General features: G+C 37.2%; 1 protein-coding gene across 1 annotated transcript; it reads left to right on the plus strand.

Annotated features, from left to right (window-relative positions):
* Positions 1-3457: 3457 nt before the first annotated feature.
* LOC132636465 (PRA1 family protein H) lies at positions 3458-10746 on the plus strand. Its single transcript, XM_060353344.1, has 5 exons — positions 3458-3821; positions 3946-4119; positions 5741-5877; positions 10064-10135; positions 10229-10746. The coding sequence occupies exons 1-5, from the start codon at positions 3538-3540 to the stop codon at positions 10315-10317; spliced, it is 756 nt and encodes a 251-aa protein (XP_060209327.1). The 5' UTR covers positions 3458-3537; the 3' UTR covers positions 10318-10746.
* The last annotated feature ends 14046 nt before the right edge of the window (positions 10747-24792 follow it).

Consider the following 24792-nt stretch of genomic DNA (forward strand, 5'->3'; position numbering starts at 1 on the left):
AGTAAAAATCCAATTTCTTGCTATGTGACTGGCTCTCAAATATTTAATTTTCGTGAAAAGAACTTTATAAATCTTTTCTTCGGGTTCAAAACCTAATGAGTAGTAACACGGAAGAGGATTACTTATGTAGGCAGGAATTATTTTTCTCTTGTACTAGGATTGCAAACTATAGCAAGCTTATTCCCCGCCTGCCAGAAACAGAACAGACCATTAACACACTCCACAAAGTCATTCTTCATATAAATAATGTCGTAAATCCCTTCAAAATAATCCTCACTATGTAGAAGGGAGGATTTTCCATCGTCATTTTGCTCCATAGTGTAAAAAACGTCCCTTCCTCCACGAGGATTCCTTTTGTGGGCAAGCAATTTTGTTCGATTCCTAGAGTGGCAGTGATGAATATCCATGCAAAGTGAATCCGATATGAGGGAGTTAAATTCTTTTGAAATGCATCTGAAACGTATTAAGGACTTGACGGGAAGCCACGAGAATATATCAAAAATTATTTCTTGGGGAATTGATGATTTTTTCAGAGAAGACTTCATGCGGGAGACGGTTGTTGTCATGGCCATACCTTGCTAATGTTCGGCAAACCCCTTTTACAGTGCAAATATATAGGGCAATACTTTTACCTTTTCCTATCAACACTTGGAAACTTTAATACTTTCGTTTTAATGGGAATTTACCCCAAAAATAATATACCGAAGAAACAAACCCTTGTTTTGGTGAATGTATTGAGGAGATTTTTTCCCATCGCGTAGTGGAACTAGAGGTGCAATACTAATAGGTAAACTTTGGCACTAGTAATCGCTTAAGTATGCATGAACACTTTTGGTACTTTAATTTTGCCAAAAGTTAACACTTTTGGTCCTTTAATTGAGCCAAAAGTTAACACTTTTAGTAGCTACTATCAAAGATTTACTGAACTTTGTTTGTTAGAATTGATGGAACAATGCAACAAAAGATTTAATCATAAACACCAAGAAAGTCCCATCAAATTCTGAATATCACTCAAAAGAGGAACTGCGCTGGATCTAATTTGGTTTAGTTTAGTGGGTCACGGGTCGATTAAAAGAGCGGATATGGGTAATTTCAATTGAAATTGCGTGGATTTGGGTTTCAGTTAAATGAGGATATTTTTGGTAACTTTAGTAACGGCAGGGGCGAAAATAGCCCCAACATGTAGCGGATGATAAAACTGACCCATAAATGAAAGTAGAGGGATATTTTTTACCCTTTTCCCATATAAAGAACTTCACTAGACACTAAAAAGTAGTTGAAATTACACTTCAAAAAGCTGCATCAAACTGTAAAGATAAATAAAAACAACAGAAATAGCAAAAATTATACCTCTAAATGTGAGTTCTTGCTAATTTTTTCTATAATTCTCGTCAATAAATATTTAACTGAGACTAAGAATGGTAACTTTTGACAAACTTAAAGAAACCAAACTATTCTGTACATTATTTAAAGGCGGAATAGCTTGGTAGGCCCCTGTACTTGCCCATTTTTGTCATCCCGGTGTTCGTACTTACGAGTTTGCCAACTAAACCCTTCTACTCTTTAAAATTGAGCATTATAAACCCCTCTGACCGTTGACCAAGCATATGTGGCATTAATCGGGCTGAGTTGGACAAAGTGAGTGAGAGTCACGCATATTAAGAGCGTGAATGGTATAATTTTAATTAAAAAGGAAATATTTTAAAAAGGAAAAAAAAAAAAGTACTTAAGAAAAAAAAAATTCCAAACCCCCACCCCATGTCATCTTCCTCATTCACACTTACCCCCCACCCACCCATTAAGATTTCTTGATTCAAATCATGGAAACATCCAAAAACGGTGGAGTTTCTTGGTTCAAATCATGGAACTAGCTAGAAATCAGTTACCCTCTTCCTTCTCTGATGCCAATAGACAAGTTACCCGCTACCCTGTCGCCGAAGCACCACCACCAAACCCACCATCAGGTCAGGCACCGCCTACCATATGCTACACCATCGCCTTCCACCACCTCATAATACCATAACAACAACAACAACAACCTCAACCCTACGCCGCCCCGATCCCCATCTCCACCTCGACCCAGAAATCCTCCAACCTCTAGCCGCGGTGTTTCTGGGCGGCAAACTGGTGGAATTCACCATTTCTGCAAAATATTACTCTTGTAATGGAGATCTGCAATATACCATTTCTGTGATAACTTCTCTCGAGTTTCAATGGTTGTTCCTGGATTTTCCATTAAATTTTGAAAAAGGAAATAGAGGATATATTTTTTTTGGTAGATGGATATAAAAGATGACGTGGCCAATGATTTGGATATGATGTGGCTTTAATTTCTGACGTGGCTATGATGTGTCATCTACGTCAGAACAAGTGAGGAACACGCAGTAACAGAGGGGTTTAAAATACCTGTTTTGAACAGATTCAGGGGTTTAGATGAAAACTTGTGAAGTACAAATACCAGAATGACAAAAATGGACAAGTACGAGGGCCTGCCAAGCTATTCTGCCTTATTTAAAAGACCAGTTTGAATCTATCTTCAAACATAAGGGACCATTTTTGTCATTTCCTCCAAATTTTGACCCTTTTTCCTTTTCAAAATTCACCTTAAAATTGTTGGTTGCTCGTGCAGTTTCCCTCCAAACGTTATAGATAAATACCTGAAAACAAATCCCTTATTAAAGAGGGTTAAAAAATGACATTCTCAGCTAACCCGTTATCCTAAGTGTACCAGAACCAGTATTCGAATCATGGCTTCGAGATATCGCTTATCTCGAAATCCTTGATCTTCGAACCACCGCCACTCCTCCTCTACTGCAACCACTACAACCGCCATGTCATCCTTCGCCACTGTTGTAACTAACTCTGCTGCCAACTTAGCAGTTTCGATTTCGAATGGCGTTTTTGTTTTGACATTTTTGCGTATTGGAACGTTATTGTCGCTATTTACGCTTAATCCGTTTACGAAATTTTAGGTTCTGATGATTTTTCCGGTGATACACCAAAATTTGAAAGAAAATGACATAAATGGTCCCTTATATTTGAGGGTATGTTCAATATAATCTCTTCAGTATACATGAACACTTCTGGTTCTTTAATTTTGCCAAAAGTTAACACTTTTGGTATCTATCATAGATTCACTGAACTTTGTTTTTTTTTTTTTTTTTTTAACGGAACAATGAAACAAAAGATATAATAACCATAAACACCAAGAAAGTCCCATCAAATTCTAAAATATACGAAAATTATAAAAATAAATAAATAGCTGAAATGATACCTAAAAAGGTTGCACCAAACTGTAAAAATAAATAAAAATAGCAGAAATCACAAAAATTATACCTCTAGCCTCGTCAATAAATATTTAACTTAGACTAAAAATGTTAAAGTAAAGAATATTTAAGAGACTAGTTTAAACCTATCCTCAAACATAAGGGACCATTTTTGTCATCCCCTCCAAAATTTTTACCCCTTTCCCTTTTCAAAATTCGTTCTACAGATAAGTATATACAAAAAAATCCCGTATTAAAGAGGGGTTCAAAAATGGCATTCTCAGCCAACCCGTTATCTCTAAGTGTACCCGAACCCGTATTTGAATCATGGCTCCGAGATACAGGTTACCTCGAAATTCTCGACCAACGTACAACCGATCTCCACCGCCACTCCTCCGTCAACGCCACTGCCACGTCATCCTCCGCCGGTGCTGGTGTAACTAACTCTGCTGCCACCTCAGCAGTTTCAATTTCGAATGGAGTATTTGTTTTGATTTTTACGCGTATTGGAACGTTGTTGTCGCTTTTTACGCTTAATCCGTTTGCCAAACTCAGGTACGAATAATTGTTTCGCATTATTGTCGCTTAATCCGTTTGTGAAACTTAGGTCTGATGAGTTTTTTTTGTGTATTGGAACGTTATTGTCGCTATTTATGATTAATCCGTTTGCGAAACTTAGGTCTGATGATTTTTCTGGTGATACTCCATCGTGGACGGGAGGATTGGTCGGGTCATTGGATTCGTATTCGTTTCCTTCGTCGAATTCTCAGGCGAGGCTTAGAGTTCATGAGAATGTGAAACGCTATGCGCGAAATTATGCGTCTCTGTTCGTCCTCTTCTTTGCTTGCTCTCTGTAAGCGCTCTCTCTCTCTCTCTCTCTATATTGTATATGTACACATAGAGAAGCACATTATGTATGTATGTGTGTGTGTCGTACTATGTAAACATGTATACGGACATTGACATTATGTATATATGTATGTGTGTGTTTGTGTGTCTGCGAACTATGTAAACATGTATACGGACATTGACATGTATCTGTATACGTGATTGTAATTTGTACTATTGATAGATGTATGTATGTGTGTGGATCTGCATATTATATTGGCTCAATACATTCACAATCCCTCAAACTTGCCAGCAAATTTCATTCGGACACTCTAACTACGGCTTGTTTAAGTTGAGCACCTGAACACATGATAAAGTGTTACTATTGAGCACTTTCGGTGCGCGTGTTCTCAAACATTCATTACATAGATAAATTAACCACTTAAACTATGTTACCTCCTTTAATTATACAAATTTAGTCTCAACAAGCCGTGAAACCTCAAGCATGTTCCAAGTAAGTCTGATGTGTATAATTAAAGGAGATGATATATTTGAATTTGTTGATTTATCTACATAATGGGTACGCGGAAAAAAATCCAAAATTTGAATCCAAAGTATCTAATAGGAACACTTTATCATTTGTTCAATTGGAAAAAATCGTAGTTTGAGTGTCTAAATGAAATTTGCTGGCAAGTTTGAGTGGTTGTTGGTGTATTAAGCGTACTGTACAAACATGTATATGGACATTGACATGTATCTGTATAGTAGTACATGCCATTGTACTCAGAGAGACTCAGAGGCGAAGCCAGAATTTGGAACTTGTGGGTTCGGGGTTCCAATATTTTATAGTTGCTGGGATCTAAATTAATAATTTGTACATATCTAACAAAAAATTTAATACAAATATATGGTTCGGACCAAAGTTACTGGGTTCGGCCGACCCCAGGGCTAGCTCCACCCCTGATTGTACTTTGTACTATTGATAACGATTAAAATTTGAGCTTGTGCAATAATTTGATTGGTTGGCTGTGTTTTAAGCATGATCTGCCGTGAAATTGTATGAACAGGGCCGGAATGGAGTGGAATGAATATAGAGAATTCATATAACCTACTCCAACTAGTTTAAGATTGAGTTATTATTTGGTTGATTGATTGTTGAGTTTTGTGTGAGAAACTTTGAGGTTTTTAGGCTTTGAGAGCTAAATGAGGCTTGCTGGGAGGACAGTGGATTTGGATAGTACTTAAGTTATAAAACATTCCGTACTTAATTCTCTTCCTTTCACCAGAATATATATATATATATATATATATATATATATATATGTATGTATGTATGTATGTATGTATATATATATTTGTATTTGCATGATATATAGACATTGATATGTAGTATGTGCCAAATGCACTTTGGAAGCTTGGGTTTTGGAAAGGACGATGTTTCAGTTACTGATTGATCTGTTCAAGTTCTTTAGATTTCAGAATACTTGTTAAATCTAAAAGATGCTAAGGGCTTGGAGATTTGAAGACAGTACTGGGTCTGGATTTAGCAATATTATGTAGCTGAAGGATTTCAATTTCAGTTGCTTAATTTTTGTGCGATTTGGTTGCTTTGGTATTGATTGCATTTTGGTAAATTTGGGTAACAGGTACCAAAAGCTGCTTGCCCTTGTAGGGTTGATATCATGTTTGGCACTTTGGGATGTGTTAAAGTTATGTGGAGACCGTTGGGGATTAGAGCAGCGTCCAGTTATCAAACAAAGCTTGATTCGCATTGCTCAGTGTGGTGAGTCAATATTCTTCCCCCCCCCCCCCCCCCCCCAAAAAAAATAAAGAAAATAAACAAACATAAAGTAAAGACACCTGGGGTGCTACTCTCTTAAATGGTTCAGGTCCTCCTATCTGTGTATATTGGTGATGGATAATATGATCATAGCTTTGACTGTTTTATGATTTTGCCATTTGATTTATCCTATGTGTTCATTGTATGAGTGAACACCAGGAAACAGCAATCGACTGATCCTGATCTTTAAGCTTCTCGTCAACCGTTGGAATATTGTCCATATGAGTGTTCCTTCTCAGTTCTCACAAATGGCACTCTGCACTCCTTTAGATTGGAAGCACTTATGCCAACTTTTCGTCGAGGCACAGAGTTTGCGTTCATACCAAATGGAGACACTTAATAGCAGAACACATGGAACTTTTTGTTTTTTGATAATCGTGGTGTCCAGGCCAGCTTGCGCGCACCTCAACTAATTTCATAGTATACCTGCCACCTCCCATCAACAACAAATATCAGATAACTCTGTCCACCAAGGCTAGATGGGAAAAAATCACCTAGTGTTTTTGCCTCTGTTGGGATTTGAACTTGAGACCTCATGGTGCTCAATCCACTTCATTGACTACTAGGCCACACCCTTGGTGCAGGACACATGTAACTTAAGAAGCATTCATATCTATATTACACTTCAGAAGGGATCATTATGTTATAAGATCAAAAGAAACTAAAGGGAACATTTGGGCTGGCGCCTGGCAGTTTCCAAATCCAATTTTACTCCACATCCTCATTTGTTCTAAATATATTTTTTCCGACATTGGGATACATTCATTGTGTCCTAAAAGTCCTGCTCCTCTTTTGCTTTCTTGATTATCTGATCTATTGGATCACTAGCCATCCATCCAGTTTGAGACCAAATGTATCTTCTTTCTTCCTATTGCAAACTAGATATTAGAACATCAAGAAAGGAGTTTCGAACCGCATATCAGTTGCAATGTATGCAGATTCATGTAATGGATTAAAGAAAAACATTGCCAAGCAATTGCTTATAGAACTACATACTCAGGACTATTCAAAACCATCATATGCCAGTCTGTTGAGGTGTTGGATGACCACATGTTTCTAGGTTACTGGTGTTCAGACACATTGGATTTGCAATGGATGCTCTTAAGACGTTTCACCAAGATTACTGAAGATCAGGATTAAGGACAAATGATCTAACCAATAAGCTAAAGTATATAATGAGTTGGTACTACAAAATAGATGCAGCTGTGAGGAATTACCAACAAATTGATCAAGGGGAGCAGGGGTTTATGGTTTGACTATGTTGTTCCCCAATTTATCCTTTTATTTGAATTTTTTGCAAGTACGTTAATTCAAGTTTGGGGTGGGGGTGGGGGGTGGATTCTATTAACAATTAAATAACAACAACATACCCAGTATATTCCCACAAGTGGGGTGCACGCAGACCTTCCCCCCTACCTTTGTGGGGTATAGAAGTTTCCGATAGACCCTCGGCTCAAGAAAATCATTTTTCAGAAAATGGTTTGAAAGAGATGCAAGAGTAAAATGCTAAGATGAAAATATTGAAGAAAGAAAAGTATTGACAGTACAAATATTAAGGATAACCAAAGTAAAAGAGACAACAATAGTAATAAATTGAAGCATAACATAATGCTAGCATAATAGTAATAATACTGGTTAGACAGATGCTCCTGACTAGGACCCTGCTCTACCAATATGAAGAGAAAACACTCTACTACCTACTAACTGTCTACCCTAATTCTCGACCTCTATACATTTCTATCTAGGGTCATGTCCTCGGTGATTTGCAGATGTGTCATGTCCTGTCCAATCACCTCTCCCCAACCAACCTCTCACATCTCCTCACTGGAGCATCTGTGCTCCTCCTCTTCACATACCCGAACCATCTCAGCCTTGCATCTTGCAAGAGTCAATACAGTGAATACATAAAAAAGGCAGCCGGTGCACTAAGCTCCAACTATGCGCGGGGTCCGAGGAAGGGCCGGATCACAAGGGTCTATTGTACGCAGCCTTACCTTGCATATCTGCAAGAGGTTGTCTCCACGGCTTGAACCCTTGACCTCCAAGTCACATGACAACAACTTTACCGGTTACGCCAAGACTCCCTTTCACTACAGTGAATACATATTTTGTTAAATCTGTTTCTTCATCATTAGCAAAGAATATCATGTCACGATCTCAATTTTTTTTGTTGAAACTTCCACAAGTTCTCAAAATGATAGAACTAGTTAGTACAACAAGGCCCCCCAACCCCTCTACACAACAACAAAAAAAAAAAAATTGGAGAAAAACTGAGATTTGGATGGTGTGGGGATGATGAGGAAGGAACTGTGTCTTTTACTCAAAGTATTTTAAATAGGCAAAATATGGTAGAAACAACTTATGCTTTAGTCCACAGATATAGTAGTTTCGATGGGCCTGAAAGGTGGGGAATATAACCAGAAAAGGGGTTAAAAAAAGGAAAATAACCCAAAAAAAAAGAGGGGAGACGTAGAAATGGAAGGCTTATGATCTCTCCATTTCGTCCTTTGTAGTACCTGCACCTTGTCTTTTACTCGATATTGTGAAAAAAGAAAAATATGATGGAAATAGCTTTAAATGGTTTAGCCTCAGCCAGATTAATGTTGATGAACCTAAAAGCGAAAAAAGTGGGAAAATTTTTTATTCTGGGAAGCCTTTTGGTGAGAAATTAATAGAAGAGGGAAAAGTAAAAAGGGAAGGTTTATAAACCTCTCCATATCATCTTTGTAGGAAACTCTAGTACCAGCAAAGGTAACGATATATTGGTATCTCTTCTCCACATCATCTTTACCAGCAAAGTTAACGATATATTGGTATCACTTCTCCATATCATCTTTCGTAGTACCTGAAAAGTTAACGATATATTGATCTCTTACTAAGAACGTGAAGGATGCTTTTGTGATAGAAAAAGTTAATGGGCTGAAGTTTCCTGTCCCTTAGCACGATCTTTTAACCAAACGTAATTTATGAGATCTGTGCTACCTCGTTATTTACCTATCCACCAAAGAACAAAAAGAGGTGAATGCTACATATCTGCCTTCTCGTTCTCAGTATTGCTAGAGGTCATTGTTTCATAACTTAAAGCGATGAGGTGATGTGAAGGTCGGGATTATGACTTCATAGTTGAAATATGCTTCTGATAAGCGTCTACTTCAAATAGTGAAATACAAAGTAATTTGGCGGAAGGTTGTTGATTAAAGAATCTGACTTAAAAGGATGAGAATAAAAAGGGGGGAAAAGTGGGGAAGACACGGTTTCTTTTGGCTGCTGGGATGCTAGGACTACTCTACATGTATGTTTCAGCATTCTTTCTATAGTCATCGCCTTATTCCACTTCTTGAGTTTATAGTACTTATTTTTTAACAGACTTCTTTTGGTTTTTCTTCAAATGATGATCCTCTTTTCTTCTTCTAGTATGTGAGTCCTCCTCCTGTTCTATTTCTTTTGACCATGGGTTTCTTTCGACTTCTCTTCTACTCTCTTATTAGAGTTTCTACAAACTAAATATGAAGCTAAATGCTGTACATTTTTTATTTTTATTTTTTAAAATTATTTTTTATTACATAGGAGGTAGGGGAAGGGAAAATGGGGGAGGAGATTACAATGTGAGGATTTGAACCCTCACCAACAAGGTGAAAATTTAGGTAACCAACTGAACTACTAGATCTCTACGCTAAATGTTGTACATTAATTATGTTTTATGGTTGATTATGTGAAACTGAAAAATGGAATTCTAGGTGTGTTTTTGGGGTTTTGTTGAAGTTAAATTTTAAGATGTTCAATTTGTATATTGTTAGATTAGTATTTCTGATATTAGATGTTGAAATAAGTAATTTCCATTGCAGGTTTTAATTTCATATATGCTAGATCATTTTGTCTTTGGTTATTGTACACTTTATTTCCAAGAATAGGTGCACATTGAGTCTCGATTCACACTTTCTATTTAAAGCCTAATGTCCTTGTTGCTGTTTTTGTGTTTCTAGTTTTTAGAGACGCTTCTCAGTCTTTTCAAATGTATATTGGCCGGTTTTCGTTTCCCTAGATAATTTCAAGCACTCATTTGTTTTGGCAAGCAGAACATTTCTGATACTGTATAAATTTGAGAACTGAGTCAGCCTTTCTTGTACAGCAACTGCAGTTATTCTATTCTGTACCAACGTTCAAATGGCTCTCATCTCAGCTATTGCGGTCAGTTATGCAGGTGGGTTATTTTTCGTGCTCAATTTGTTACTTACTCTTTATCTTTGTTTCATTCCTAATATTTAGAGCTTATGGCTAATCGATGCATTTGCAGTGATGATTCTGCATGCCTCATTTAGGAAGCTGACCCCCTCGAAACAGTCAACTTCAAAAGATGGAAACAGGAGGATTCTTAGAAATTGATGAGTGGTTATATTGTCAAATCATATAATCAGAGACTCACAGTCGTAGCTCGGAGAGAAGGTAAACTATGTTTACTAGCTAGCATAGGAGTCTTGGTTCATGAGCACATTTGAAACTGAGAAAATTCGTCTAGTCACATTGTAAGAAAAGGTTATTTCTTTTAATTCAAATTTAGGTTGTATATGTGTATAAAAATAATACAATGGGGGAAAAAAAAGATTATATAGATGGCCGTAGAACCTAAAGAGAATTAGCATGGACCAAATCTGGCGCACGTTCCTGCGACCCCCTGGACTTGCACCATAATTCGTTGGCTATCCAAGGACAGTGCTTTGGATGACTTCTAAACTTTTACTCACCCAAAAATTGGATGAAATTACTATCCTCTTCTTGTTTATGAAAGATATGGTAATCCAAAGTTTTTGTTTTCTTCTTGGTTCAACTGCAACCTTCTGGAAGAGAGAATTTGTCAAATGAATGTTTCAAGCCACACATTATCATGAAGATTAAAGATTCCTCCCACTTAAAAATTACTATGTTTCCAAACTCGTGCAAGTGTGAAAATTAAAGACTTCCATTCAAAAACCATGCCTCAACTCGTATGGATTGGCCCATATTTTATTTTATTTTTGCCGGATTGCCTCCCATCGTTGGGCGTTACTTGGGCCATTACGGCATGATGACATCATCTCACTTTATTTTGGCTTATCACCGGCACTACTGCTACAACAACATACTCCGTATGATCCCACAAAGTGGGGTCTGGAGAAGATAGAGTGTACACAGTACAACAACATACCCTATATGATCCCACAAAGTAGGGTCTGGAGAGGGTAGAGTGTACATAGACTTTACCCCCGCATTGGGAGGTAGAGAGGTTGTTTCTGATAGACCTTTGGCTTAAGAAAAGCAATCCAAAGCAGTTCAGAAAAGGAAATAACGAAAAATGAAGAGTCCATAGCAAAATACTATATAAACTATAAAGTATGACAAGCGGTCTGAAAAAAGAATAATAACTACAATAAAATAATATGCTAAGTGAATAATAAGAGACAATAGATGGTAACCTAAATCGACGGATAAGGAACTATAGGAGAAATACTACGACTACTAGTAAGAAAGGATAAATAAGACGTCGCTTTACTACCTACTAACTTTCTACCCTAATCTGTGTCCTCTACACTCTCCTAAGGTCATGTCTTCGGTCAGTTGCAACTGCGTTATGTCTTGTCTAATCATCTGTCCCCAAAACCTCTTCGGCCTTACTCTACTTCTCTTAAAGCCATTCATAGCCAATATCTCGCACCTCCGCACTGAGAGTCCAGCATCTCCTCTTCACATGTCCGAATTACCGGCATGGCTATTCATGATTTCAAACTCAACGATAATAATTGATCAACACGAGGGTTGTGCTCGTTGAGAGACTTAACCCACAACCTTACAACACAAATTGATAATAGCCATGCACCATCTGTGCATGTGTCTCCGAAGGCATTCCTCTCTTTCGGAGGATTTACAGCATGAAGCCCTGTTTATAATTAGGTTCTTTACTTTGCATCGCATTAATTCACATGCCAATGTCTTTGAGTTTCATTCTTATTCGATGCAACCAATGAAGTAATTCATATTGTATCAGATCCGTGATACAATCCATCTTTACTTTACTTTTCATTTTTTGGTATGCCCAACTTAGCTAATTGGAGAATAAGCTTCTAGAGCGTATGACGAAAAGAAGTTGGCATTGGGATCAACTCAAACCAATTCATAGTTGGGTACTACTCGCCCTACCCATAAATGCAGGTAGTTCAGACAAACCAAAATATTATGTTATAAACTTGACACCGCTAAATCTTTGTTATTTTACTAAACGAATTAGTTGTAACTCATTTGTTTATCATTGACTGAATGAATGTCTTTCCTTGACATGCCATAATTAATACAAACGTTGTCTTTGCACATAAACAAAATGAGCTAATATGTTATCCCTAACGGGTCCGGAACCATAATAGCCCTATAAAAATCCTTTTGAACCAAAATACCCCAACAAAAAAAAGAGTTACAAAAATACCTATAGCGCAGTATTTTACTGCGCTATAGCAGTAACAGAGACGGAGCCGTTAACCGCTATAGCGCATTAATTTACTGCGCTATAGTGTATTTACACAGGTCATATAGCGCAGTAAATTACTGCGCTATAGTGCGTTTGTTTTTTTCTTTTTTTCCAACTCTTTTAGTTGACCCTTCTTCCATTGTCCTTTTAACATATTTTGACCATAAATTAATCATTCTTCGCGACCCCGAAACATCAATATTTTATATAGAACCCTACTTATTTTTGTGCGATTAATAAGATAGGATCAATACATCAAGGATACGCAAAAGTTCGGATGGGCGTTTTAGTGGCTGAAAAGTGCTCGAACGCCATTTTCGTTTGAAGGTTCGGCGACATTATTTTGAAGTTCTTTGCGAATACTTAAATTTGCTCATTAATAATTAATCATTTCTCAAAATGACACCATCCATACAAAAAAAAAAAAAACTTAATTAATTTGCACCATTCATTCATAACCTTGAGTAGATGAAAATACTTAACATATTAATATTCTTCAAAATAACAACATAATCATACAATCATCAAAGTAAGAAAGAATCTTAAAAAACATTCATCAATTAATGCCCTTGAGTTGATCTTCCCCCACCACCGCTAGACGTGCCATCACCACTAGAGGTACTTCCACCACGAAAGTTTCCTCCACTACGAGAGGTACTTCCACCGCGAGATGTAGTTTGACCACCATGTCGTAAGGGACACTTGCGCTTATCATGACCAACATAATTGCAAAATGAGCATTTTCGAGTGTATCTCCCCGGTGGAACATCCATTTCATTATGAATACGCGAGTATGCATTCTTTCTGAATTTACGGATAAATGCTTTATTTTCGACCATTGAAAATGGATCCGGTGGCCAATAACTCTCACCGCCAAGTGGGTAGAACCTTCCAGCATACGTTCTTGTATAATTTTCAACTGTATATTCCTCAGCCATGTACGAGGAGGCGTTCTTTCCCATTGTGATGAAACACTTAAAGGCATGAGAACATGGCATGTGATATGATTGCCACTTGCCGCATGTGCATGTTCTTGGAATCTCACAAATTGTATGGACGTTACCTCTTTTACCTTGGTGTACACTTGTTGTGAGTTCAAATATGCGCTCTGCAGGGTTGTACTCTATCCGGTCATGTTTCTGAGCCTTATATTTGTGGTGCTCGAACAGTGTTGACGGTTTTGGCAACCATCTTAGACCTTCTGCTGCATATGCTTTGGCCTCTTTTGATCGAGTGACGAACCGCTCCACAACCTGCTTAAATGTCATTCTCACCATTGCGGTGACAGGTAGTCCGCGTGCAGATTTTAACAAACCATTGAATGACTCAGAGCTATTTGTTGTCAGCATACCCCATCGCCTACCTTCATCCTGGTGTAATGTCCATTTGTCTTTATCAATTGCATTCAACCAGTGGAAGGCTTCCTCATTCGCCCGCCTAATAATGTCCATCTGCAGGTTAAACTTCTTCTCCTGATGCTCTGTTGCAGCCGCCCACATCCAATTGCAAAGTGCTGGGATTCGATATGCCTTTTGGAAGTTTGCCTTCAAATGCCTTAAACAATAACGATGGTAGGCAAAGGGTGGCTGCCACCCCTGCAAATTGAACATATTGTGCAATATGCCAGCATTTCTGTCTGATATCACACAGATTCCCATGCGATGCTTAATAACGTGTTGCCTTAAGTAGTCCAAAAACATACCCCACGTACTAATGCTCTCATTAGCTGCAATTGCAAAAGCTAGAGGGAATATAGCTCCATTTGCATCCATTCCAACTGCTATTAGCAGCTTTATGTCATACTTCCCATACACATGTGTTCCATCTATTGATATTACAGGCCGACAATAAGCAAAACCATCAATGCATGGTTTAAATGCCCAAAACACAAAATCAAAAATATTACCGGGCACACCAGGTTTCGATTTGAGTTTCCATTCAACAACAGTACCATGATTGAAATATTGTAGAGCCGCCATGTATCTCGGCAACTTCTTGAAAGAGCCCTCCCAATTGCCGTAGACTATCTCATGTGCACGCCTACGCCCAAGATACGCCTTCCTCCTAGTAACAGTTTTGCTATATACTTTCAGGACGGCTGTAATACAATCTTTAATAGGGTACCTGAAAAAGTTCAAATATCAGCATGTAACAACGACGAACATTATATTAACAACAAAAATCAAATAAACTTAGGCAAAGGGGATACCTTGGGTTTTTTCCAATGTCGGCAACTAATACACGCGCAATCAAATTAGTATCTAGATTGCAATGATCATCTGGGAGGTCACCCATATCACAACTGTGCTTTGTGTAGAACTTTGAAATAGTCCACATCTTTTCAGCAGTTTCCTTACCACGAAGCATCCATTCGCAGCCTTGATATTTTCGCTTACAGACCAATCGCCAAACTTTTCGTGTGGAATCGTCAACTTTAAACTCCCTCATCCCCTGGATGCAATAAATCTTAACAACCCTTTGCAATGATTTTTTTGAGCTGAAAATCATCCCTTTTTCAATATGAATCTTCTGTTTTAAAAGATCCACTGGCTCTTTCCACAAACTTCGCCGAACATGATCATCATCCCTAGTAAAGACAAAGGCATTTGGGCGATCTTGAAGATGATCAAGATAGGGGATCTCATCGGAATGCCACTGAATCGGCGTCGACTCTTGCTGTTGAAATTGGCTTTGCGGCTGAAACGGAGTCGACTCTTGCTGTTCAAATGGTTGCTGTGAATTCAGTTCCTCCACGTGTGCCGGACTGTCCATCATGTCTTGCAACAATTCTAATTGATGTTGAGGATTAATTCCAACCTCAATCTCATCGTCACTTTGCTCATCGTCACTTTCCTCCGCATTAGGTATTTCCTCACTATCGCTGGGTGATGTCACTATATAATTCGGATAATCCGGACCATCCATAGCAGTCCTTTGCCTATAATTTGGTGCAACCACCACATTCTCCCTATATTAGAAATTAGGATGTTTTAACTAATACACATCAAATAGCACTATTGATGTTAAAAAAATAGACGTACCGATAGTAATCAACTGCACCGAAACTTGAGGAAGGTCCATCGCTTTGAGTTGTTGGATAGGCTAAGGATGTTCCAACCTGATTCTTCCATCCCGATTGAGGAGACCGTCTGATATGATCCATATCAGGTGTATAGCCCCTAAATAATATAATCGACATCATTAGCAGTATTCAAGTGCCACTACACAATAATAATAATAATAATAATAATAATAATAATAATAATAATAATAATAATAATAATAATAATAATAATAATAATAATAATAATAATATAATGATGATGATGATGATGATAATAATAATAATAATATAATGATGATGATGATGATGATGATGATGTAAAAAATGAATATTTACCACTGCCCGTCAAATTGCTGACTTAATCTATCCAGAGGCATTTGGCTAGTCAAGATGCTTTCATAGGTACTCATATTAGGGTAATTGTGTTGATAAGTAGGTTCCGCTTGAGTGACTTCGGCCTGAATTATAGACGGGGCTTCCCGACGAGGGCTATTTCGGGCTTCCTGAGGAGCCCTAGCCATGAATTCAAGTCGATTAATGGGCACCTTTTCGATATACATTTCAAGGACGTTTAAAGTTCCTTCAAATAATCAGTCAAAGAATCATCGTCTTGAATGTACCACTGTCCATAACTAGTTACACCTTGCGGCGTAAATGACACTGGATATTTTCCAATTATACTTAGATCAAAATCACTTCTACTAACTTGTAGTCTATTATACAAGGCTTGGAGTAGTTTTGAGAATTTTAAGTCAAGTGGAAACTTAACATGATATTTTGGGGGAGAATCGTAGCACAAATTATTTTCCTCGAATAAAATTTGTCCGTCCCAGAATAAAGAAACTTTAATTCTTGGAACATCTGTCATATTTTGAATAACTGAGGAGGAATACAGAATGATAAAACTAGTTGAAACTGAAAATTTTATGCTTTTTTTGCCTTATACAGAATGATAAAACTAGTTAAAACTCGGTATTAATAGGACTAACGCATGCATGCAATTACAGTGTTTTGCAGTGTTACGTCGAATCAAATAATGGGTGGAGAAACGAATAACGCATTAATTTACTGCGTTATAGTACTATAACGCAGTAAATTAATGCGTTATTGAGGCGTTGTGTCATAATAACGCTGTAAAATCATGCGTTATACTATATAACGCATGATTTAACTGCGCTATGCGGCTGAACAACCATCACCTCACCTGCCAAAATAGTTCGAATCAAACTTTATATAATGTAATTTGACGACTAACTGTTACAAACGCAACATTCCACACAAAATTGAGTTAAGATGTCATTTTTTTTATCAATTTAGAGATATTAATCGTGTTATATCGTTCACTCCAGCAAACATCTTTGAAGCAATTGGTAGGACATGGGAACTAAGTGATGATGATTTTCTTACTCAAATAACCCTAACGACAGATTCAATCGAGAATATAATAATAAAATGAGAGAGGAGTGGGATTGGCGTGTTAGGGAAGCTGAAGCACTGGAGCACAAGTTAGCGTCAGTAGGGCTTAAACGCCCAAAAAAACGTGCTATGTCAATGTCTCGCGAAACTCCAAAAGAGTTTAATTTGGCTCTTAATCGTTTTCGCGAAGAGAACAATCGGATGCAAATACGTTATTATAGGGTAGAATATGGTATACATGGTAGCACAAGATTTAGATCCAAGTAGGATTCGGACTGTAAAATGTCCGATAAAGATTAATATTTTTCTTACAAGAAGGTAAGTAGGTAGGGTCATTAAGACCCCCCCCCCCCCCCCGAGGGTTCTTGGGGGTTTGCAACTATATAAATAAATAGTCCTTTCTTTTCTTAATAGACTACACCATATTATTCAATGTCAAGCAGTAGAAAATCACCTTGGTCTTTACTCCTTCCAAAAGAACCAAATAGCAGTGATGATGAAAGTTCAAATCATAGTAGTTTTTCGAGCGATACCAGTGATTTCAAACTAGATGAGTTAAATCCCCACCTTCTTATAGAGCGTAATGATGATTTATGCAGTGTGAAATATTCAGATCCGCGGGAATATTATTGCGGTTTACGTCGAGAATGGTCACATCGGCTTGCCGAATCAGAACGTCTTGTTCGTGACTTGGAAAATCTCAACGCTCCAATCCCAATAAGGTACTCCTTAACCATGCCTCAAGTAGGTCCAGAAAGTTGCGAGTTTGCCGTGCAAAGAATTAGAAAGGAAAACAACAGAATGCTGGCAAGACGTTGTAGATTCTACATGCTAAAGTTGGCCGAACAACAAGCATCATCAACTGGTAGAGAACTAACTGCTACTGAAAAAAGATGTGTCTTAAGAAATCGCCAATATTTTTCTGAGGACGATATTGAGGACTTGTACTCTGATGATGATTAAGAATGTTGTGATTTTAGTTTTAAGTTTAATTTATGATTATGCTGTTATTTTGAAGAATATTAGTATGTTAAGTATTTTCATCTACTCAAGGTTATGAATGAATGGTGCAATTTAATTAAGTTTTTTTTTTTTTTGTATGGATGCTGTCATTTTGAGAAACTTTTGATTAATTATTGATGAACAAATTTAAGTATTCGCAAAGAACTTCAAGATAATGTCGCCGAACCTTCAAACGAAAATGGCGTTCGAGCACTTTTCAGCCACTAAAACGCCCATCCGAACTTTTGCGTATCCTTGATGTATTGATCCTATCTTATTAATCGCACAAAAATAAGTAGGGTTCTATATAAAATATTGATGTTTCGGGGTCGCGAAACATGATTAATCTATGGTCAAAATATGTTAAAAGGACAATGGAAGAAGGGTTAACTAAAAGAGTTGGAAAAAAGAAAAAAACAAACGCACTATAGTGCAGTAATTTACTGCGCTATATGACCTGTGTAAATACACTATAGCGCAGTAAATTAATGCGCTATAGCGGTTAACGGCTCCGTCTCCGTTACTGCTATAGCGCAGTAAAATACTGCGCTATAGGTAGTTTTGTAACTCTTTTTTTTGTTGGGGTATTTTGGTTCAAAAGGATTTTTATAGGGCTATTATGGTTCCGGACTCTCCCCTAACCACCACCACCACCACCACCCAAAAAAAACCTCCCCCGCCCTTTTTCTAATTAACCATAGTTTACGAATCAACTAATAAGGACTAAGTCATTAATTAGCCGCCCATATTGACTCCCACTCATGGAAATGTCTAGAGATATCGAGTCATTGTAGTGCAGTACAAGTGATATGATTGCGTAAATATTTTATATTTTTTAAAAATCTTAGGGGATATAAATGATGAAAGTTTTTTTTACACTGTATATAATTTGGGCCTGTTTGGCCATGACAATTTTTCAAGTTTTTCCGGAAATTTTTTCACTTTATTTGAAAATTAGTGTTTGGTCATGAAAATTCCAAATACAATTTCATTTGGAATTTGAAAAACACCAAAAAACTTATTTTCACTTTCATTACATTCTAACAACCAAATATTCTTTTCACAAATTATAACCAAACACAACTTCATTTTCAACTCTAACTTCAAAATTTCAAATAAAGTGAATAATTTTTTGTTTTCATGGCCAAACGCCTACTTAATATGTGATTACAAGTTAGTTATATAACTTTTACCAAGTGAATATATTTATTATACATACATTTATTTGCAAATTGCAACTATCGTATTAGTGTGATTTTTCGAGTCCACAACTTAAATGACCCCAAAAGTGAGATTTTGATTCAAAATAACCTAAAAAAAAAAAAGTTACAAAAGTGTCTTTTGCGCACAAAATTAGTGCGCAATAGAAGTTAACTGTGACGGCTACAGTTAAGTCCTATTGCTCACTAATTTTGTGCGCAATAGCGGTTAGTTTTATTTTCCCTACACTTTGTATAATTTCAAAGTTTTAAAATTCACGTTTTTTTTTCATATTTTGACCAAATATTAGTCATGTCTCCCAAACTCCGAAATATCAATATTGTTTTTATAGAATTTGATATATTTTTCTGCGAACAATAATGTAGGCTCAATACATCAAGTATACCTTAACGTTTGGATCGTCGTTTTAGGGGTTGTAGAGTGCCCGAAGTAAGTTTTGTTTGGAAACTTGTTATCGTTAGGTTTAAGTGTTTTATTTTATAAGGTTTTGATTTAAGCGTTTTATTAGTTAGTCAAGGCATTACTTTATTTCGAATATGTCGAGATTTTTTTTCATAATTAATTTAGAACGTCGCACGAGTTATTAATAAACGATAATAAAGACTAAGATAACTAATTATCATTAAGAAAGTAATACCAAAAAAAAAATATTATTAACCGAATATGTACAATTTATTTACATATACACAATCTCTAATGGTCCCATATGTGAGAGCCTTTAGAGTAACCCCAGGCTAAAGGCGATCCCCACCACCCTCACATTCATCTCCATCCCCTTTCTTCCTCTTACTAATAGGATGCTCTATGTCATGATCATCCTTCTTTCACTTCGTTGCGCCCTTGACCATAATATGCTTCTTTTGGGGTTTACGTGCGCTATGTACGGTCGGAATCTCATCAGCATCAAGAGACGGGTCCATAAGCACAGAAGGATGAACCTGAAATAACATATAAATAATTAGTATTAATTTTAATTTAGATTTAATTAACGGAAAAGGGCCAAAATTACCCCTGAACTTTGAAAAATAGTTCATTTATACCCTTCGTTATACTTTAGGGCCAATTATACCCTTACAGTTATACTATGGGGTCAATTATACCCTTATGACTAACGGCTGCCACGTGGCATTATCCCAACCCTTCAAAATTATTTTACCCTCAAATAATTTTTTACCCACTAAAATAACTCAACAATTTTTTTTCCAGCAAAAATAATATGAAATTAATTTTATTTTTTTTCCTGGAAAAAGTATCCGTATTATTTTTGCTCGAAAAACAAATCGGGTCGGGTTGAGTTATTTTAGTGGGTAAAAAATTATTTGAGGGTAAAATAATTTTGAAGGGTTGGGATGATGCCACGTGGCAGCCGTTAGTCATAAGGGTATAATTGACCCCATAGTATAACTGTAAGGGTATAATTGACCCTAAAGTATAACGAAGGGTATAAATGAACTATTTTTCAAAGTTCAGGGGTAATTTTGACCCTTTTCCGTTTAATTAATACATTATCTTTAGGTAAAAAATCAAACCTGTGTGTCAACGGGCTCCTGAGAGGGCTTTTGAGATGGCTGATGAGATGGCTCCTCAGCGGTCTCCCGAGTAGGCTCCTGAGTGGGCTCCGGAGCCGAAGCTATAAATGGTGCCGGAGCTGGAGCTGGATCCTAAGAAATGGTGAATTATATAATAATCAGTATAAATATTTAATTTGTTAAAATAATTATTTTAAACATTTACATCTTGGCCCTGAAACATGTAGAAGTCCATGAATGTGCAGTCATACTCCAACTCCTTGCCACCCTGTAGATCACGAACTGGCCGCTCACTCTGTGGATGACGAATTGCGGCTGCGCTGACACTGATGCCTCTACTGATCCCCAGGCGTATATAAATGTAGCGACGGTCGGTAAGAAGTCGAATGGAACTCTAAAGTCTACGGATGCTGCTGGGCTGAAGCGGGAACAGTAGCATGCTCGTCAGGCACATCTACTAAACGGAGGCCTCCACGGCCAGCCCCTCGTCCACCAGCCCCTCTGGCCCCATCTCTTTTGTCACCAGCCTCTCTGTCCCTATCCCCTCGGCCACAGCCTTTCTGGCCCTACCCCCTCTGACACCCCCCCCCCCCCCCTTCTATCACCACCACCTCTATCACCACCACCTCCACGAGCAAGATCACGACCATTCGCTACCTGATACGGGATCTCTGGAACACGCTTATAGATACATCCAAGCTCTTATGATTGTTACATGCCACTACCGTCTAGCTCAACGATCCGGGCTGCAAATCTCGCTGTCTCGGGGGAATCCATATGGTCTATGCCCACCCAGCGTATTGTCTGTACAATCCTTAGCTGCATTTGTTTGCAAATATTAATGATTGAATAAATTTGTAACGTAATGTATGAGACGATTAATTAAGTTTAAGTGGGGTAAACTTACCAACGCCTCATACTGTCCCGCGAGTGCTGCATATCCTCGGCCATCTGGATGATGCATCTTGGGGTTGCCAATCAAGCTACATGTGATCTGCCGGTACCACTCCATATACTCTAGGATCAGAGTCGTATATCTGACCAGCGCTAGCGTCCCCATCCTATAATCCCAGCGCTGGATCGGCTCCTGCATAAATGCCAGGTATGTAGGAGTGGCGACCGCGCGCTCGTCCCACGTAGGTGGTCGTGCTTCCAAATAACCAACTTAGGTATATCCTGTACATGCCCGAACTGTCGTAAGACGAGTTGGGGCGCGTGATCCTCAACGATATTCATATGTATCAACGGACACTGCGACCTCCACATGGGCTCACCAGCCCTACAAAACGCCTGCAACTGATCCAAAATCTTATCATACGGCCTCCATATAAAAAACTGTAAAAAAAATGAATTAGTAAACAATTAAAAAAAAAAGATAATACTGTAAAATCAAAAGAACTTACCATGTCCGCCGTCATACGATCTAGCTGATCCCTGAACGGAAGAAGTCTGTGGTGCGTATACACATCTCGAATTACGCCTTTTGTTCATCTCTGCCCGTAGAGCATGCCCTCAGCAATGAAGCCAGGCTGAGGCTGCGTAGCTACGGGCTGAAAAGGCCTCATCCTAGACACACCCATATCTGAAAGGGTCATTAAAAAAAATGTTTTGTTAGTCGTCGTTTCAAAAAGCTATATTTAGAATAAAATTACACACACTTAAATATATTACCTGGAGGAGCGCGTGAAATCCAGAGACATCCCCATGGACGCCCATAGACGCTCGACATAATGCTCGATACAGGTAAGCCAGAACAGCAGCGCCCCAGCTATAACATCCCAACTCGCCCAGATCCTTCAGAAATAGCAAATACTTTAAGCTCACATGGGAACCCGATGTGTTCGGAAACAGGATGCCCCCGAATATGATGAGTAAGTACAGACGGGCACGACGATCAACATCTACCTGAGGTGTGCCGTCTGTAATAGGATCCTCGATGTCTAAGAGGCGCAAGTGAATACAGAGGGCAACCATCGACATCCGAGTCTGTCCCCATATCTCACCCTTCTATAATCAGTGAGCCTAGTCAACTCCTCCCGATCCGACGGATGCGGCTGATGCTCCTCAATGTATAACAGGCGTCTATCTACCTGTAGTCCATACATGACCTCAACATCCTGAAGCCCTCACTAGTGCAAAGATGAAATGTGTGGGTCTCCGGTCGCCATCGCTCAACCATGGCCGTCACAAGAGCCCTATCATGTTATACCCGACCAGCAATGACGCAATGGTAGATACCGCCCCGATAAAGTATATTTTTTTGGTTAAATAATTGACGCGAGGATGTGGAGGCCGAGCCCCTAAAAGATTCCACGCATGTTCCACCCTACGGGGACAGAACAACGTATCAGAATCTATCACCTCATCCCATAATAGCTAGGACCTATGAGTAGCCTGTAGATAAAGTACTGATGGATCGAAGAGCCCCGGATGAAGGTTGGGATCCATGGAGGTATCGTATCTATATTAATAATTTTTAATTAATCATTAACATGTAATAATAATTATGTAATCCTTTATCGAAAAATTATACTAACTAACTAATCCTTTAACAGGAAATTATATTAACTATCTAAATTTGCGAATTAATAATTGTTAATTAATTATTATACTAACTACAATTAACTAACTAATTTTATATTAATGATATTTTTAATCCTAAACTAAGGATTAAATATTTCTAATTAATAATTGGTAATTAATTATTATACTAACTACAATTAACTAATATTATATTAATGATAATCCTACACTAAGGATGTTCAATCCTAAACTAAGGATTAACTATTTCTAATTAATAATTTTTAATTAATTATTATATTAACTACAATTAACTAACTAATATTATATTAATGATATTTTTAATCCTAAACTAAGGATGTTCAATTTCTAATTAATAATTGTTAATTAATTATTATACTAACTACAATTAACTAACAAATATAATATTAAGGATTAACTATTTCTAATTAACAATTGATAAGTAATTAGATAAATAATTAGCACATTAAGACATAAAATTAGATAACGAATTTAAAATTAGATAACTAATTAGCAAATAAAATTAGATTAACACATACAATTAGACAACTAATTGTCACATTAATAATTAACATGGATTAAAAAAATTTACAAATAAATAAATTAACAATTAGATAAATAAAAAATAATGATATTATTAGGAGATTAGTATATTCTCCTATAATCAAACAATCAACAAATAATTAATAATTAACTAATCAGATAATTACCAAATAAAAAAAATAAAAAAAGGGGGGGCTGGGCAGTCGCGGACAGCCCTATTGCGCACAAAAAAAATGCGTAATTTTGTTTTCCAAAATCTGTGACTATTAAATATTAATCATGCTGAGGATAATAATATATTTAACAATATAATTAAAAAATTCATAATAAAATATCTAGATTAAAGATTGTTTTTGAAATCTAGCTCTACCACTTTATTTCGAAATTCAAATTTCGAAACTTATTCCTTAACTTAAATATACCGAAAACATTGACTTTCGAGTTAAAAAAAAAATACATGAAAATGACACTTTTGGAACGTGGGATCTTGGAAATTGGGTGTTAATGGCTTTAAAGGTGGGGGGCACCCATCTGGTGCGGAAGAGACAGTTGGCCATTTTATTAAACCCAAACATAAAATTAGTGCTCACTTAACGGTGATTGTAACTTTTAAATTTTATTACGCATTAATTTTGTGCGCAAAAAACACTTTTATAACTTTTTTCTTTTGTGAATTATTTTGGATTAAAATCATCTTTTGAGGTCATTTAAGCTGCGGACTCATCTTGTTGTACAGTGTTTCCTGTCATCAAGCTGACTTTTTGGTGCTAACTTTAACTTTACCTGAGATAATGCATTGAATTGATTGAAAGCAAAAGGACAGAGGAGTTAACAGTGAACTTTGTCTCGTCATGGCGTGCCCCACAACGACTTTTAGGACAATTTTGTTACCGCTTTACTTCAGGCTCGAAATTATTTTGCTTCGTTTGAAAGACTAAATGATTATGTCCATTTCAACCTTTTTCTAGGGTTGATTTTGATTAATTAAATTTTACTTTATTACATTAAAATCATAACATTATTTTTATAATAAAAAAGTTAAATATATT

This window comes from Lycium barbarum, chromosome 4, assembly GCF_019175385.1.
Source record: "Lycium barbarum isolate Lr01 chromosome 4, ASM1917538v2, whole genome shotgun sequence".
Lineage (NCBI taxonomy): Eukaryota > Viridiplantae > Streptophyta > Magnoliopsida > Solanales > Solanaceae > Lycium > Lycium barbarum.